The sequence below is a fragment of the Hydra viridissima genome, unplaced genomic scaffold (genome assembly GCF_058129835.1).
Source record: "Hydra viridissima isolate aposymbiotic clone 2 unplaced genomic scaffold, HvirCarnegie_v1 scaffold_2, whole genome shotgun sequence".
In the NCBI taxonomy this organism is placed as follows: Eukaryota; Metazoa; Cnidaria; class Hydrozoa; order Anthoathecata; family Hydridae; genus Hydra; species Hydra viridissima.
The window spans coordinates 4928904-4944733 of record NW_028324301.1 but is presented as its reverse complement, the minus strand read 5'-3'; the positions used below and the strand labels follow the sequence as shown (position 1 = coordinate 4944733).

At 28.9% G+C, this 15830-nt stretch overlaps 3 protein-coding genes across 5 annotated transcripts; all 3 read right to left on the bottom strand.

Moving 5' to 3' along the window:
- Window positions 1-338: 338 nt before the first annotated feature.
- LOC145183371 (DNA-directed RNA polymerase I subunit RPA49-like) lies at window positions 339-4766 on the bottom strand. Of its 2 annotated transcripts, XM_090077915.1 has the most exons (10): window positions 4553-4766; window positions 4305-4396; window positions 4098-4162; window positions 2954-3042; window positions 2790-2842; window positions 1795-2129; window positions 1531-1670; window positions 1320-1398; window positions 1078-1200; window positions 339-852 (listed from the first exon to the last, which is right to left on the bottom strand). In XM_090077915.1, the coding sequence occupies exons 1-10, from the start codon at window positions 4587-4589 to the stop codon at window positions 681-683; spliced, it is 1185 nt and encodes a 394-aa protein (XP_089934041.1). In that variant the 5' UTR covers window positions 4590-4766; the 3' UTR covers window positions 339-680. The 2 variants fall into 2 exon arrangements, with proteins under 2 accessions (XP_089934041.1, XP_089934042.1); XM_090077916.1 differs by lacking the exons at window positions 4305-4396; window positions 4553-4766 and having other exon boundaries at window positions 2954-3031; window positions 4098-4142.
- Window positions 4665-14547, bottom strand: LOC145183362 (mitochondrial disaggregase-like). Of its 2 annotated transcripts, XM_090077914.1 has the most exons (18): window positions 14073-14547; window positions 12769-12951; window positions 12101-12158; window positions 11718-11804; window positions 11536-11639; window positions 11201-11329; window positions 10930-11027; window positions 10639-10753; window positions 7783-7860; window positions 7614-7669; window positions 7482-7526; window positions 6380-6487; window positions 6246-6299; window positions 5972-6128; window positions 5792-5859; window positions 5523-5642; window positions 5298-5402; window positions 4665-5116 (listed from the first exon to the last, which is right to left on the bottom strand). In XM_090077914.1, coding segments are annotated over exons 1-18 (1785 nt in total). In that variant the 5' UTR covers window positions 14074-14547; the 3' UTR covers window positions 4665-4897. The 2 variants fall into 2 exon arrangements, with proteins under 2 accessions (XP_089934040.1, XP_089934039.1); XM_090077913.1 differs by lacking the exon at window positions 14073-14547 and having other exon boundaries at window positions 12769-13030.
- Window positions 12769-15219, bottom strand: LOC145183383 (uncharacterized). The gene is made up of 3 exons (XM_090077917.1): window positions 14700-15219; window positions 14073-14553; window positions 12769-12951 (listed from the first exon to the last, which is right to left on the bottom strand). The coding sequence occupies exons 1-3, from the start codon at window positions 15217-15219 to the stop codon at window positions 12936-12938; spliced, it is 1017 nt and encodes a 338-aa protein (XP_089934043.1). The 3' UTR covers window positions 12769-12935.
- Window positions 15220-15830: the final 611 nt, after the last annotated feature.

Here is a 15830-nt window from a genome sequence, read left to right as displayed (position 1 = left end):
GCACCTGCCAGTCCTTCCGTTCTAGGCTTCAGGCAGTGATCAAAAAAAAAAAAAAAAAAAAAAGGAGATCTAACTGTTAAGGAAAGAAAAGCATTTTATCTCTAACTTTTCTTTTATTCCATGAATATAATTTTTTAGTGCTTTAAAAATTCATTTTGAAAAATGTTTTAAAAAGTTAGCGAAACTCTGCCGCACCCTGTGTCTGATTTTATAACTTAAATCGAAGAATCATTTGTGAAATATCTTTTCATGCTTGATATCATTTGTGAAATTGTTTACTTCGCCAAAAATCCAACAAAGAGCTTTGAAAGCGTTAGCAGCAGCGTAAGATTAAACAATTTCTTTATTTGAATACATTTATTTGAACTGTAGTTTTCAAAATATTCTCCTCTAAAATAAAAAATGGAAACTGTAACATTGGTTGCATACTAATGCATATTTCCTTATTATCTTATGTCAATAAAATAATTTTAGAACCACTTTAGGATACGTTACATCGGATCAGCAAACTGAAAGTAATTTGCCTACTAACTTTATCTTATAGCCATTTTTATTTTTCTGCACATTTAGACATGAATTATCCACCGCAGGTTAAATCAAATGATTGACGGGTACCTGGTAGAAGTATCACCATAACAATCGTTTAATAATGTCAATAATAAACAGCTTTCAAATCAAAATTAAATCGTCTCTGTCTTCACTTCGCTTTTTGAAGATTCATCATTTGTTTTTTTAATCGGTAGAAAGAGGGTTGCAATTACTCTAGGAATACTAGTTGGATTATCAATCTTATTGCCCTCGGTGTGTGCTGAACGTACGGTACAACCGATTGCGCGCAAAAATTTTGATAATCTAAAAAAAAAAGAACGGAGAAAAGATAAAATCAGTTTATTACCCAGCATTCCTTCTGAAAAGCTCAACGACGATTATTTTTCAGATTATTTATTACTATAATCAGTTGCTAAAGGTGTAAGAATCAAACAGATCTCCATTCGTAAAACAAAAAAATTTTAAACGCTTCATCTGTTGAACCGTTTAAAATTTAAAAGATATCAAAATTAGGAAAATGGAAATTACTTGGGAACAGTAAGTTTTAAGTCTCTTAAAAGAAGGTTACAATCCATTTGAAAACCTTCAATTATCAGCGATAACACGAGGATGTAGCACAATATCTTGTCTTTATACTTCGATGGAATACACCTACAACATATTACAAAAATACAACTACAACACAAAAATACAACTAAAGCACAAAAAATAGGCGTTTTTGAAGATAAAACAATGATTTATAAAGAGAACAAAAAATATTTTTAAAATACCGATTTCTACCATTTTCCGAAACTGAAAACATATCCAACATGTAAGTCTTTAAGGGGTTAGGTATAGCCGGACAAGGATCTATAAAAGTTATTTTAAAAAATCAAAAACGAGACAAGCCTAAATTAAAGTTAGTTCGTATCATTTTTTTGGAGCGAGCGATCATCGAAAGAGACTGTTAGCTTTAAGAGTTTAAAAATATGAGTGGTTTACCTTTCTTACGTATATCCTTGTAAAGCAAATTAAACAAGGTCATGAGAAAATGCAAATACAACAAATAACAAGATCTCTCTTCTCGTTCTGATGAACTCGTAGGAAGCATCGAAATGTGATGTAAGATATACTCATGGTAGCTGCAAAAACAAATTCATTATCATTAAAAATCCCAAAAGAACAAAAAAAAAAAAAAAAACTAATTATCTTTTTTTTTTTTTAAGCAAAATGTTGTTTCAATATTAAAAAACAAAGGCTTTATACGTTTTTTCAATCCGCCATTTATTCAATGTTTCTTGTTTACATTCATAAATGTCTTTTGAAAGTGTCTTCAGTTGCTGATAGCTCTTGAAATCAATTATGTCGTCAATATGAAACATTTCTTCTACTCTTGTTGCGTTTTCATATATCGGTGGTATAACCATTATATCTGAGGTAGGTTCAGATTTCTCTGGGGAAGATGGAGCGTCTTTTAAGATTTTCTTAGCAACTTTTGTTACTTTATCACCTATAGTTGCTTGAACTGATTCGTTTTTTTTACGCGACAAAAGAAGACTTTTCTGTTTAGCCGATCCAAACGCTGCGAGAAGCGAGTCAGCCTAAAAAAAAACATCTAACTTATGACAGAAAGAGCGCTCTTGACATTTCATCGTTTTTTAAATATCCAAACTTAATGAGCATAATACAAAGTTGGTAGTGAGCGATAAAAGAAATTGATTTGAGCACTTCTAAATTTCTTGTGGGCACGTATAATATAAAAAAATATGTATATAGAGCTAAGAATTTTTTTTTTTCTTTAATAGGCCCACTCCAAATCTCCTGCCTCAGGTCTAATAGGCGCTAAACCCAGACCTGACTGCAGTGTATATTATGTTGCTTGTATTTCTTTTCACATTATTATCCATTATCATTTTATGAAGGTTCAAGACATTAAATCAAATAACTATTCAATAGTTACAGAGATTCAAAAAACGCATTGTGTTTAACATAAGATTTCTGTCTCTTCACCAGCGATATCGTATCATCACCAACGATATCGTATCGTAATAATTTACAGAAGTCGGTTTTTCTGGTATTTAAAGAAGCAAAAAAACAAACAATATTTTGTCTTTCCTGACTGTTGTACCGTGAAAACGGCAATCACCTTAAAACCATCATCAATTACAGATTGCACTTTATCAAGCCTAAGCTATGTGGATGCGCAGTGTAGAGTTAAGATGGTATGTACATACATCGTAAAAAACTATAAAATCACTAACCTTTTGTTTGTATGTTGTCAATGGAAGTGAATTATCTTCTGCCATTTTCGTGTCTTATAATCAAGAGATAGAAATTAAAACAGAAATAACAATATTTTGTTCTTAAGCAAATTTAAAAAACTACAGATGTTAAACTTGAAGTAAATAGAGATAAACATTTTTACCAGTTAAACGGGGCTGTAAAGTACAAAGCTGACATTGCTCCACGCTTTCAATGGTTCTTGTTTTTTTGTTGACAACACCTACATAATATCTAACAGTAAAACTTTAGTTAAAAACCATTAACTATATTACTGAATCAATTATTTGTAAATGTTTTTTTTGTTTGTTTTTGTGGTTAATCTTAATAATTGATACATCAATTGTTTCACATCACATCATGACACATCACATCATGACACATCACATCAATTGTTTCACATTTTTAAAAAAAAAAAAGTTTGAAACAAGAAAAAAAGCGAATTTAATAATTTAGCAAGTTGCTTGAAAAACTCGGATTGAGCTCAGCATTGATCAATTGTTAATTGAAAACAAAGACAAGGATCAATTGCTGCAAGAAAAAAAAAATGCCGCAGCGAACTTGGATCAGTGAGACCTATATCGCATATGCTACATGTACCTGCATCAGAATCTTCAAGGAAAATCGTGCAAAAGTCTTACTTCACGTTTGCACACAGAACAATCAACATTAATTATAATTTCTACTCGATCCACGTTGCACTAACTACTTACAGCCTCGTGTGGCTGTTTTTTTAAGAAAAAAGGACGTCAAAGCCCGATTTCGTCCTGATCGTTCTTGCAGCAAACCAATGCATCTTCTTATAGGGATGTATCTAAAAGCAACTAGTTCCTTTCATCGAGGAGCTTATCAAAGTTGATAAACCGTTAAACCTGCCAGAAGATCGCCAGTCAAAGATTTCTGAAGTTTTTTTAAAAGAAAGAGAAGAACCGGCAAGCAAGAGATCTGAATCAAACACGTACTAGAATAAGTAAATTCATTAAAGAAACCGAAATTGAGCTCGTAAAAGACCTCGCTAAATCAACTCGCTTTCAAATCCAAAGAATCAGGACAATTGGACTTGTAGAAGACAAATAATTTGATAAATGAAGGACATAATACTCGATTTAAATATGCTTTAGTTTAATTTTTAGCTCTAAAACTAAAGGAGTATTGCTCCTTTTAGATTTTCATGTGTTTTTATTGAATACCCGTAATAACTATCCCATGATTCCTAAAATCAATTGCACTACTTGATCTCAATGCTCCTTACACCACAACTCATCTTTTAACACACATAAATTACTTACTTAACACAACTTTTTTGTTTCTGTGCAACAGTTCCAATATATCCTAAAGCTCCAGTATCTGCAAGCTATAATCAAAACGAAACTATAATCATGTAATCATCAATGGCAACTATTTGAAAAAAAAAAAAATTTGAGTTACAAATACCATAGATAATTCTAACAAAGCATTCCCATTGTAAATGTCAGATAATTATCAGATAAATATACCAGCATTCTTTTGTTTGATTTTGGATTTTTTGAGCAAATAAGCTGAAAATGAACTTCCGTTGGCAACTTCAATAAACCGTTTTCAAATTGTACTAAATTAAAAAGAAACTACAAAATGTAATAGCAATAAAGACAACTTATATATAAATATAGGTCTTTGTAATGTCATGCTAACACAGAAACAACAAAAAGTCATGGTGAATTATGATTTGTTAAACACAAAATCATCTTTTAAATGTAAAGTTTACCTAAAATTGGTCGGATGTCTGCATCTGATGATGTCATTTTATATTGTAAACTATCAAAATAAAAATCTTAAAAGCTTTGTAACTGACATATACTTTAAGTGTAATTTATGCATATATATTGAATCAATTTAATTTCATTATGCTACTATTACAAATATATCTGTCTGTCTCTGCATGTCTAAATGCATGCATATGTATGTATATAAAATAGAATCCATTTGTGATAGAAACTTTAAATCATAAATATATTGAATTGAAAACATGTTTCATTATGCTGATAAACAATTTAAAAGCAAATTTCATGATAGAAGAGCAACAGTATATAAAAGATTCTATGATGGTCCTTTAAAAGATTGGAGCATCATTTATATAGGGATCAGTGATAAAAATATCTTGAGTTTTTAAACTACTATCAGTCACTTCAAGTTTTATGGTTGGTTTTAAAACTGTAAGATCTTCTTTTTCCACTTTAGGATACATAGTTTTTAAACGAACAATATTATTTTGAGCAATTAATTTCCTTTCATGAGCAGCAGCTAATTGATTTATAACACGACGCTCCACCTGAAAATCAAAACGATCATCTGATTTAAAAAAAAAACAAAAAAAAACAGATTCTAAGATATCTACTTATCTTAGAAAAAAAAGGTAGCCCAAAAAAAATTTTCTCCCTAAAAAAACCATTTGCTTTATCAAAATTTTAAACTTTCAAAAGATATTCAAAAGATTTTATTTAAAAGATGACCTCATGCTTGATAGACCTTGCCCCATAATGGACATCATAACCATCAGCTAACACCTCCAGCACATCTGTTTCCCATAAAAGTTTAATAGAATGTTTTTTTTGAGCCTAAAGAAACATTTTAGTTCAATGAACATTTTTTGTGTTAAGTACATTTACATGGAGCTCACATTTATATTATAAGTTTTAAATAACTTTAACAAAAAACTTTATTTTTCTTCTACTTACAATATTTGACCAGAAATTTAATTCTTTTTCAACAAGTTTTAAAAGCTCTTGCTTCGAGAATGGGAGAAAATAAACAAACTCTGTTATGCGACCGAGGAACTCATCTCTTCTAAAGTGACGCTAAAAAAGTAGGAATAAAGAGTTTTATGGTCAGCAAGAGCTTAATATGGCAAAATTTTGATTTTTTTAAAAATAATCAATGCAAGGGGGGGGGGGGGGGGGTAAATAATTTTAAGAAGTAAAACAACATTAATTACAATCACTTATACCTTCAGTATAGGATAAATTGTGTTTTCTTTGAAGTTTCTACCTAATTGTATTTGATTCTCATCCTCAGCTAAAAAAAAAATTATGGTATAAAGTTTTAAACCACTATAAAAGCATTATTTTTAAATATTTATGAAGTGATGAGTATATAATTCAGAAGAAAATTGTTATAAATAGCTTACATATACCATCACCGAGCTTATTTACTTTATTTTCTTTTGCCATCCTTCTTAATTCTAGTGCATGGTCAGCAATTTCTTCACTAGCTAAATTTGATGTCATGACAAAAATGGCATCTTTGCATTGAATTGTTTTACCTTGGCCATCCGTCAGTCTTCCCTATAAAGAATTAGTAGGAGTCTTTTAACAGTTTGTTTTTTTTCTATTTATAAACTTGACAAGAAAAGTAAATAAAGTAATGGTAAAACAATTCATAGAAAAAAAAAACCTTCATACTTCATCAAACAGCTGCAACATAACAGTGAGTACATCAGGGTGTGCTTTTTCAACCTAGAAAAACAGGATGATTTAAACTACCTCCTTAGAATAAAAAATGAAGGTAAATGAAGAGTTTCACTTAAAATAATTACCTCATCAAACAAGACTACTGCTTTTGGAAATGCTTTAAGCTTTGTAGTTAACTGACCTCCTTGTTCATAACCAACATAGCCAGGAGGAGATCCAATTAATTTTGATACCTAGACAAATACCAAGTTATAAAATTTTCCTTTAAATTGAACTTAAATCCATGCTAAGTTGCAGGCTCAAGTTGCAGGCTCAAGTTGCAGGCTCAAGTTGCAGGTTCAAATAGAGCCTAAAAGCACTCTAAAAGTTTTACTAAGCAAAAAACATAAAGTACACTGGGAAACAATTCTGAACTTGTTTTCTGTTGAGTTTTTTAGCTTACCCTCTACCCTTTACCCTTACCCTCTAAGTAATCAAAACTGTATTGTTTGTTCATAAGTAACATTTGATTTCTTTTTTTTTTTTTTACACTTTTTTTTTATATTCACTTGAATGTAAAAAAAAAAAAAAACAGCTCAATAAAGATGAATTTTGTATTCTAAAAATTATACAAAACAGTACACAAAAGGAAAACAGCATTAGATTCAGAAAACTTTGCATACTTTAGTATGTTTTGGATACTTTAGCATTATTGTTATGACATTTAGATTTTATAAGTGGAATCAGGATTTCAGATAACTCAAAATGAACACAAAGTATTTTTGTATTATTTTTGTTCAAATAAGACAAATACTTTTGGTGTTAGTTACCATTTAGCATGACATTTGTTACACAAAAAAACATTTAGTTACAAAATAGTCAGTTACAATAAAAAGCTGGTTGCATTTTCCATCTTACAAACTTCCTGGAAAAATATGGTGATACTGATTAGCTATGTTAAAGATTCCAGCAAATTTAAGTAAATAGAATATAAATGATGGGTGATTTTTATTGAAGACTAAAAATTAACAATTTTTTTTTTTAATTTTCAATTGCATATAAAATTTTAAAATAATATGCATACAAAATTCTTTAAAGCTGCGTTTTTATGGTTAGTTAAAAAACATGCCATGATAAAGAAAAATCTGGGTCTTTTTTAGATTCAGAGATCAAAAGTTAGTTAAAAAGAATTGTCAGAATTAGCTCAGCCAAAATGGTTCCCAGTGTTTAGAAACAAAACTAGCTTACCTCATGCTTCTCTTGATATTCAGACATGTCCAACCGAATGAAACTCTGTTAATCAAATTTTTAATCAATAATATAAAATGAAAGGTAAAAAAAGTATCTTTCTACAGAAAAATAGTTAAAGAACATCATCACCTTTTCCAAATCTTTATGCAAATATTTTGCAAGTTGTTTTGCTAGCTCTGTTTTTCCTAATATAAATTCAAAATTCTTTTGTTCAAAAGTTTTGTAAACATGGCAAACTTATTAATGAATCGAGTTTAACAATTGAACTCAAGATAAAAACGGTCAAAACAAACCCAACCTATCCCTGAAGAACCAAGAAAGAGGAAAACTAAAGGATGTTCATCATCAACCCATCCATTCTGTCGACGTCTAATTGCTAAAACAAATGAACAATCTTGATTTAGAACACATCTTAAAATATAAAAGTCAAGACTATATAAGATGTGTATATAACAGGATGATGCTTAAAAATAAAATGTTGAAAACTTATAGAAAATAAAATTTATCATTACAATAAAACAGCAATTAGGAGCAGCCTTTTGCCCTTAAATTTGAGAGTGAAATGCTGCAAAAACCGTTAGTTTTACATCATATGATTTTGCTCCTTTCATTTGTTTAATGCTGTGCTCCAATTATAATAACCAGCATTTATTTGACCTAAACTTATGCTTAAATATTGTGCTAAAATAAATATACTATGAAATGCTGAGGTAATCAAAGTAATTGGCAGTAGATTGGCAGCAATAGTACACAGGCTTTAGGCATGTTGCATTCAGTAATCAGTTAATTATTAGTTTAATAAATCACCTAACCAGCTATTTTGAATCAACCTAGTTCTAGAGTTGAATCAGATAGATTCTGGTTTGCACACCTCCAATTATACATATATAACTATTGAATAACCTTAAGCCAATCATTGTGTAGCTTGTGCTGAAATTTGTACTCAATCTACAGACTCTAAATCAATTAATCAATGTTGTTCATAATGATTGGTTATATTGTTTGTTTTAGGATTTAAAATGGAAACCAGAAGATAAGGAAATATTGATTAACTCAATTGAACAACAATCAGAGCTCAATACATCATGCTAGACCAAGCTATCCAGCCACTAGATCAAGCTATCTAAAGTCAGAATTTTTAACAACTGTGCTTTTAACTTTCTATTGGATACTGATAGAGGTTTTAGCATTTTGTAAACACATAGATTGTCTCCTAGTCCATAAACCAGGTTTTTAGGTTCTCTAAAACTTTCATCAGGAACAAGTGAAGTGAAAAAAAAGTGTTTATCTGGGACTATTAAGCCATTTCATCTTGTGATTCTTATATTTGGCAAAATTTTATAACTTACTTTAAGAAAGCTTATTATTTTCTTCAACTGAATTTAACAATTAATCAAGTGATGAAAGAAACTCATATAATCTCTTCAGCAAATCATAAATCTCTTCAGCAAATTTTTTCTACTTACTTCAGAGCATTTGTAGAGTTGTAAAAAGATACTTTCAGTTGCTTGTACTCTTCTGTTATTTTACTAAAACCAATAATTGAGATAAGGCAAAGTAGTTACCTCAAAAACATCATTTAATCAGTTTTAATATTACATTGAAAACATGATATCAGCATCTGATATGAAGAAGCTTGTCTAACCCAAACTTAACAAAAGGCTTCTGTAGTTTTGTAACTGCCAGAAAATTTTCCTGTGTTTACAGAATTACCAGAAGTAATTATCTTAGTTGCAAATTACAGATTATATTCATGAAGCACAGTCTTTATTCGTTGTTTTAACTTTTCCATTGATCAGCGCAAAGACCATTAGTTTACCTTCTCTATTTTCATTTGTTTAGAACTACAACCTGATGTTCTGTATTCTTTATGTACTTTGCTTCAAAGAGCAAGTTTTTGAGTTTTTGTTTTTTAGAGTTTCCATAATATGCTCTTTTCACTTTTTACTTGGAAATAACACTTTGACTTGTAGATGGAAAATAAGTTCCACTTTTGCAAGAATTCTGCAGGTTGTGTGCCTTTCTTGTACTTAACACATTGTGACTGGGAGGCGTGTAAAAACGCCTGCATACTAGTTGATAGTGGAGGCCGGGAGACGACAAAAGTTGTTTTGTACTGACTGACATTGGAGATCGGGAAACTTGTAATCATGGGCTTTGGGGAAGCAAGTACCTGTGTCTTATCTATTATATTACAGTGCGTAACAATAATTTTACATCAAAACACTGAAAGTTTTTTTGAAAATACCTAGTAGATCAAAAGATATAGCTGTTTTATGCAACATCCAATTTGAGACATAGATACCCGAAAATCGCCCGGTTCCTGGTGGGAAAATAGACCCAATCAAGATGTGTTAAATGTGTTGCTGCTACCAAATTTATCAGAACTAATATTGTCTTTTATATGTTGTAGGAGCTTCTGAGTCTTCAGAACCATTACCAAAATCCTGTTTTTCTTCTTCAGTGCTAAGACTTTCTTGTTCACTGCTTAATTCATAATTAGTATTTTGGCTGACTTTTTGCTTAATCAACTTTAGTTTTCTAGGATGAAGTCTTTGTGTATATTCAATTGTGATGAAGCAGTAGTAGTTGTCCAACTCTAACAATTGTTTATATCTGAAGATTATAGAAGCATCTATCTTCCTGGCACAACCATCCCTCCTTTTTGTTCATTTAGTCCAGTGTCAACAGCCTTTGTGTACTTTCATGCATTATTGGTTTTTTCAAACCTCATCGTTAGGAAAATAAATCTTATCAGTAGAACTCTGAAAGAAACCTATTTTTAGACATCCAAATCTTGTGAGTTAGGTTGTCAAAAGGTTATTTGAATAGTTAATATGAAAGATTATCTAATAAGATATATATATAAATATATATATATATATATATATATATATATATATATATATATATATATATATATATATATATATATATATATATATATATATATATATATATATATATATATATATATATAGTAAGAGCAGTTATTTAATTTAAATAATTCAATATTTTTCATGTAATCTTAGTTAATAGTAATAAATTTTTCAAGAAAATTTTTTCAAGTATTGTCATTTGAAAAAATATGGATGGTAGTATACATACAATATACAATTAAATACAAAAAATACAAACTTAAATACATATATACCAGCAGAAACAGCCTGAATAGCACCTTGCTGTCCTACAATTACTTCCCGAAAGCGTTGTTCAAGGGGATATCTTCTCCTTTCTTCAGATTCCAACAGTGCTTTTTTCTCATTAAACTTAACAAAAATTCAAAAATATAATAAAATAACATCCAATCACTAAACAAATACTATCTAATGTTAAGATGTTAAAGTAATATTATAAAATGTTAAGAAATCTTTAAAAAACAAAAAACTAATACCAGAATAAAAACAAAGAAAAAAAAACGAATTTTGTAAAGCTCTTCACTTACTTTTTCCTGATAATTTTTAATAAAGTTTTTATTTGCCTCTTTATAAGCATATTCAAATGCAAAGTGACCACTCTTGTCTTTAATTGTGGGATCAGCTCCTGACCATGCAAAAAAAATAATTTTAAAAACTACTAGCAACACAATCTGTAATAAACCCTTTGATTTTTAGACAAATTTTTATACTTGTTCTATACATCTTATAGAGATAAACTGATAAATACTTTTACTAATATAGAATAAATTGGGTTAGAGTAGAGAAATAAATTAACACCTGCTTCTAACAAAAAGCGTATTGTCTCATAGTCATCAGCAAGGCATGCATAATGAAGTGGAGTAAACCCAGCAAAGTCTGCTCTATTATTTGTTGCCCTATTAAAGCAAGACTGTCGGGACTCAACCACTAAAAAAGAATAGGTCTACTCAACTTCAATTTTTCAAGCTACTGAAAATTTTCAAAATAATTATTTCTAAACAATATTTCTAAATATTATTTTAAAAAAAAGATTGTTTTTGTTTTTAACAGCATGGCATAATCAAGTTAACTTTTTAGCCATAAAAAAACTTTTCATTTTTCATTAAAATGAAACAATCTAAACAAAAAATCACCATCAAATATTCTTAATCCATGACGTGAGGCAATTTTGTACGCAGTGCTAAACTCATCTAATGCATCAGGATCAGCACCAGCATCAAGTAGCATCTTCACTGCTCTAAACAAAGCTTAGAAAGTCTATAAATTTTGAATTAACAATTAATAAAAGTTTGTATAAAAACTGATGTGCACTAACCTGGAGTTTCCAGACATAGCTGCTGAATGAAGTGCAGTCCATCCAAAAGGATGCTTTTTGTTGACATCTGTACCTTTTTTAATCAACCTTTGGTGGGAAAAAAACCTCTTAATAACTTAATAAACTCATCAGGAAAAAACAAATTTATGGTAAAAACAGTGTCAATTTCCAATTAGGTTTGGTTTCAATATTTCATTATATAGTTTTACATCAAGCATAAAATAACAAATTAAAAGTAAAACCTTTAAGTCTTGATCAGAAGAAAACAAAAACTTCAAGAAATATAAAGAATTTTAAAGAAAGTACATAGAGAAGAGGCATGTTGCAGATAATTTTGTTCGCGATAAGTATAGAAAACAAAAATTTAGAAGTTAAAATTTGACCTTTCCAGATTTGTAAGATCATTGTGAGCAGCAGCTATGCATAGAGATTCACTTTTTTCTAAAAACAAATATAGTAACAAAAAAAACTCAATTTTGGTAATCATTTAATGTGATTTTTTTATTTTAAGTAAAAACATAGCCTAACTTATAAAATAAAACTTTAAAAACATCCAATGTTTTTAGGTAAAAGCATAAGAACCTATAGTAACTTTTCTAGAAATTTGCTGATTAATTTCGTTGTTAAGATTAAAAAATACAAGTATATACATATCCCTGAAAACTTCTAACTATTTTGTATTTTTTAAAAAGAATTATGCATGTTACACTTTAAGTTTTAGTTGTTTTTTTTTTGTTTTTTTTAACAGTGAAATCAACTTTATATACAGAAGAAAATTCATGAAACTGATTTGCTATGGAAAAATGCATATACTTTAATAAAGATGAACACTGGTTATGAGGAGCACAACTCTTTAGACCATAAACTATCACTTGATAACAAAGTTAATAACTCTGATCACTTATCAGTTGTCAGAAATTCTTCTTCTTTCAACATTTAGCCTAGCATTAATTTGTCTTAGGGACAAATGCATTTAAATAAACTACTAACAACATGTTTAATTTCATTTAAAATGCAAACAATTCCTTGAACAAGCACATAAAAAAAATACCTCTATCATGCACATAAAAAGAGGCTGCTCCTAATGCTCCAAATGCAACAAAGAATTGAGATTTACCAAATCTGTTTTTCCAAAATAATTTAGTGTAATCAAAAATAGCTTCAGAAACTTTAGATAATCTTTTCACATTTGAAGTAATTGCAGCTGCTTGCCAATGTCTATGTTTGGAGATCACTAAAGTAATGATCACTCGTTTGAAATCTTTTCTAATGATTCCCAACATTACTATTTATATAATAATCATTGTTATGCTAACGAAGTTTAAAAAAATTATACAAATTTTGTAAAATTTCAAAGAGAACAAGAGCAACCTTGTAATTTTTACTTATTACAAATATTTCTTCATGATTATTCATGACTATTGTCAACAACTGTTAAAAATTAATTTAGTTACTTCAAATAACGTGTTCTAATTATAAAAAGTTTATTCAGAAAAAAGAAACTTAGTGTCATCATATAAGATTTAACAATTATAACAGGAGAAAAATTTAAGTTTTAAAAAGACAAAATAAAAAGACAAAAATAAAAATATTGTCAACTTTTATCAACCATTGCAACTAACTGCTCTCAAGTGCAACATATAACTGCTTTCATCTAATAGTATCAAAACTTTTAATAAAATTTTATACAAATAACTTTTCTTAATAAAAGTGTTTCAGAAGTTGCAGCTATATACTATGACATACTCTTTATACAAACAACTCTAAATAATCATTTTTTGTTTAAACTTGATGCATGATTTCTCAGAAAAAAATTAGCCCTTTCAAAAAATTCAGTTTTTGAAACTCAAATGCTGAGAATAAAAGTTCATTTCAAAAAATTTTAAAGGTATTCATCTTCAAAAACTATTTGAGAAACATTTAATGCAAAGAGAAAAAAAGAGAAATTCTACAAATCTAAAATGATTATTTTTAAGTTGTCATGACAATTTGTTTGAGAATTCATACATATGAAACTATATCTTTTTACAAGATTATAATTTTATTTAATAATAATTATTTAATATATCTATAATCAATTTAATGTTTATTTTTATATAGATTTAATATCATATCTACTTACTTAACAAATTAATAATCACATCATCGATAAAGAAATATTGATGACAAATATCAAAATTTCAAATTATTATCTACAATAATTAATAATTTCTGTTAATAAGATTTATGTTCCTAACAGCAGTTATAGACTTACAAAATTTCCTCTTAACAAATTATGATTATTTAGAAATATTTCTATCAAAAATTTATCATCTTTTAGAAAATTTCATCTCAACAATTTATAATTATACATACTTTTTCAATAAATAGTTCAAACTATCTATTCCAATATTTCCACCACAAACAATCAGAGCAACATTTTTTTTTTCATAGGAGTTTTTTGTTTTTCGAAGAGCAGCAATTGTAAGACCTGCAGCTCCTTCAACAATTTTTCTCTCCTTTTCTAGAATGTCATAAACAGCTTTTTCAATTTCTTCTTCGTTAATAAGTACCCATCTATCAACATATTTTTGGCAAATTTCAAATGTTATAGAACCAGCTTCAATTTTTCCTGCTGTTCCATCTGCAAATGTGTTTAAAAATGAATTATCATAAACTATGCTGCCAGCAGTAATAGAAGCATACATGCAACAATCATTTAAAGCTTGGCACCCAATAACTTCAATATTTGGATTTTTCATTTTTAAATAAAGGGCAATCCCACTTATAAGTCCACCCCCTCCAACAGAAACAAATACAGCATCGAGGGTTGGAAGTTGAGAGAGAAGTTCTAAACCTTTCAAAAGAATAGCTTAACATTATTTTCTACAAAATAAAAATTATTAATTTAAAAGTATAAAAATTGTTAAAGATATCAATCAAATTACAAAGAAAACATTTTATTTAGTGTTAGGAAATATGCTGTATTTAATTACAAAGTACCTATAGTAGCTTGGCCAAATATTATATCAAGGTCATTATATGGAGATACATATACCAGCTTCTTTTTTTCGGCTTCTTTACGAGCATAGATTTCAGCTTGACAGCATTCATCCCCATACTGATTCAGTATAACATTTGGAAATGAATGTAGTGTTTTTTCTTTTAACTTTGATATACCTTTATGTGTGTAGATCTGGCATTTAGCACCCAACAAAGTTACAACATGTGCACAAGCCAGGGCATGATTTCCACTTGATGCAGTTATAAATCCTTCTGTACAACACTTCTCTGGATCTTCTTTAAACAACTTCATAATTTTGCTTGCTGCACCACGGAGTTTAAAGGAGTTAGTTACTTGCTCTGATTCCATTTTAAGAAATACATTACAACCATTTTCTAATGAAAGCCATTTAGAGTGTAATAAAGGTGTTTTGAGGATAATAGATGAAATACTATCATAGGTTTGCTCAACATTGGATACAAAAATATCTGGTAAATATGACATCATTTTTGGCTCCATAAGTTTTTTTGAAACTGCATATTAGAAAACTAAAAATAAAGGCTATGAAAATTTCACCAAAGAGTTTAGCTAAATTTTTATGACACTAGCCACATCTAAACAACTGTTATAAGTATTAATGTTTATAAATAATAATACATCTATGATTGCAATATTAAAGATAAAGTAAATATACATTACAGATGAGCACTGAAAAATAACTGTTTGAAAATCTAAATGATCTAAATGATAGTGTGAGTTCAAAACCATTAATAGAAAAATCAGATTACCTTCAAATTATGGCCAAAAAATCATTTTCTTTGGGGAAAAATAAGATTTTTGTGAGCAATAAACTAAAATGATAATAGTTTTACCAATTTTACTACTTAACTGACTATGATATTTACATTTTAAAAGGAGTTCCTAATATGAAGTAATTTACCATATTTATAACACCTTTTCTTCATATGATTATTTGGCAATTTCCTGGGTTTAACCTTTTTTATTCAGAATATTTTCTAAGAAAATCACAGAGAAAAACTTTTCTAAGATGCCTAACTATGCTCATATTTTTCCTGTTAAGCAAACAAGAAGCACAATTCACTGTAACTAATATATATCAGCTAAGTTGC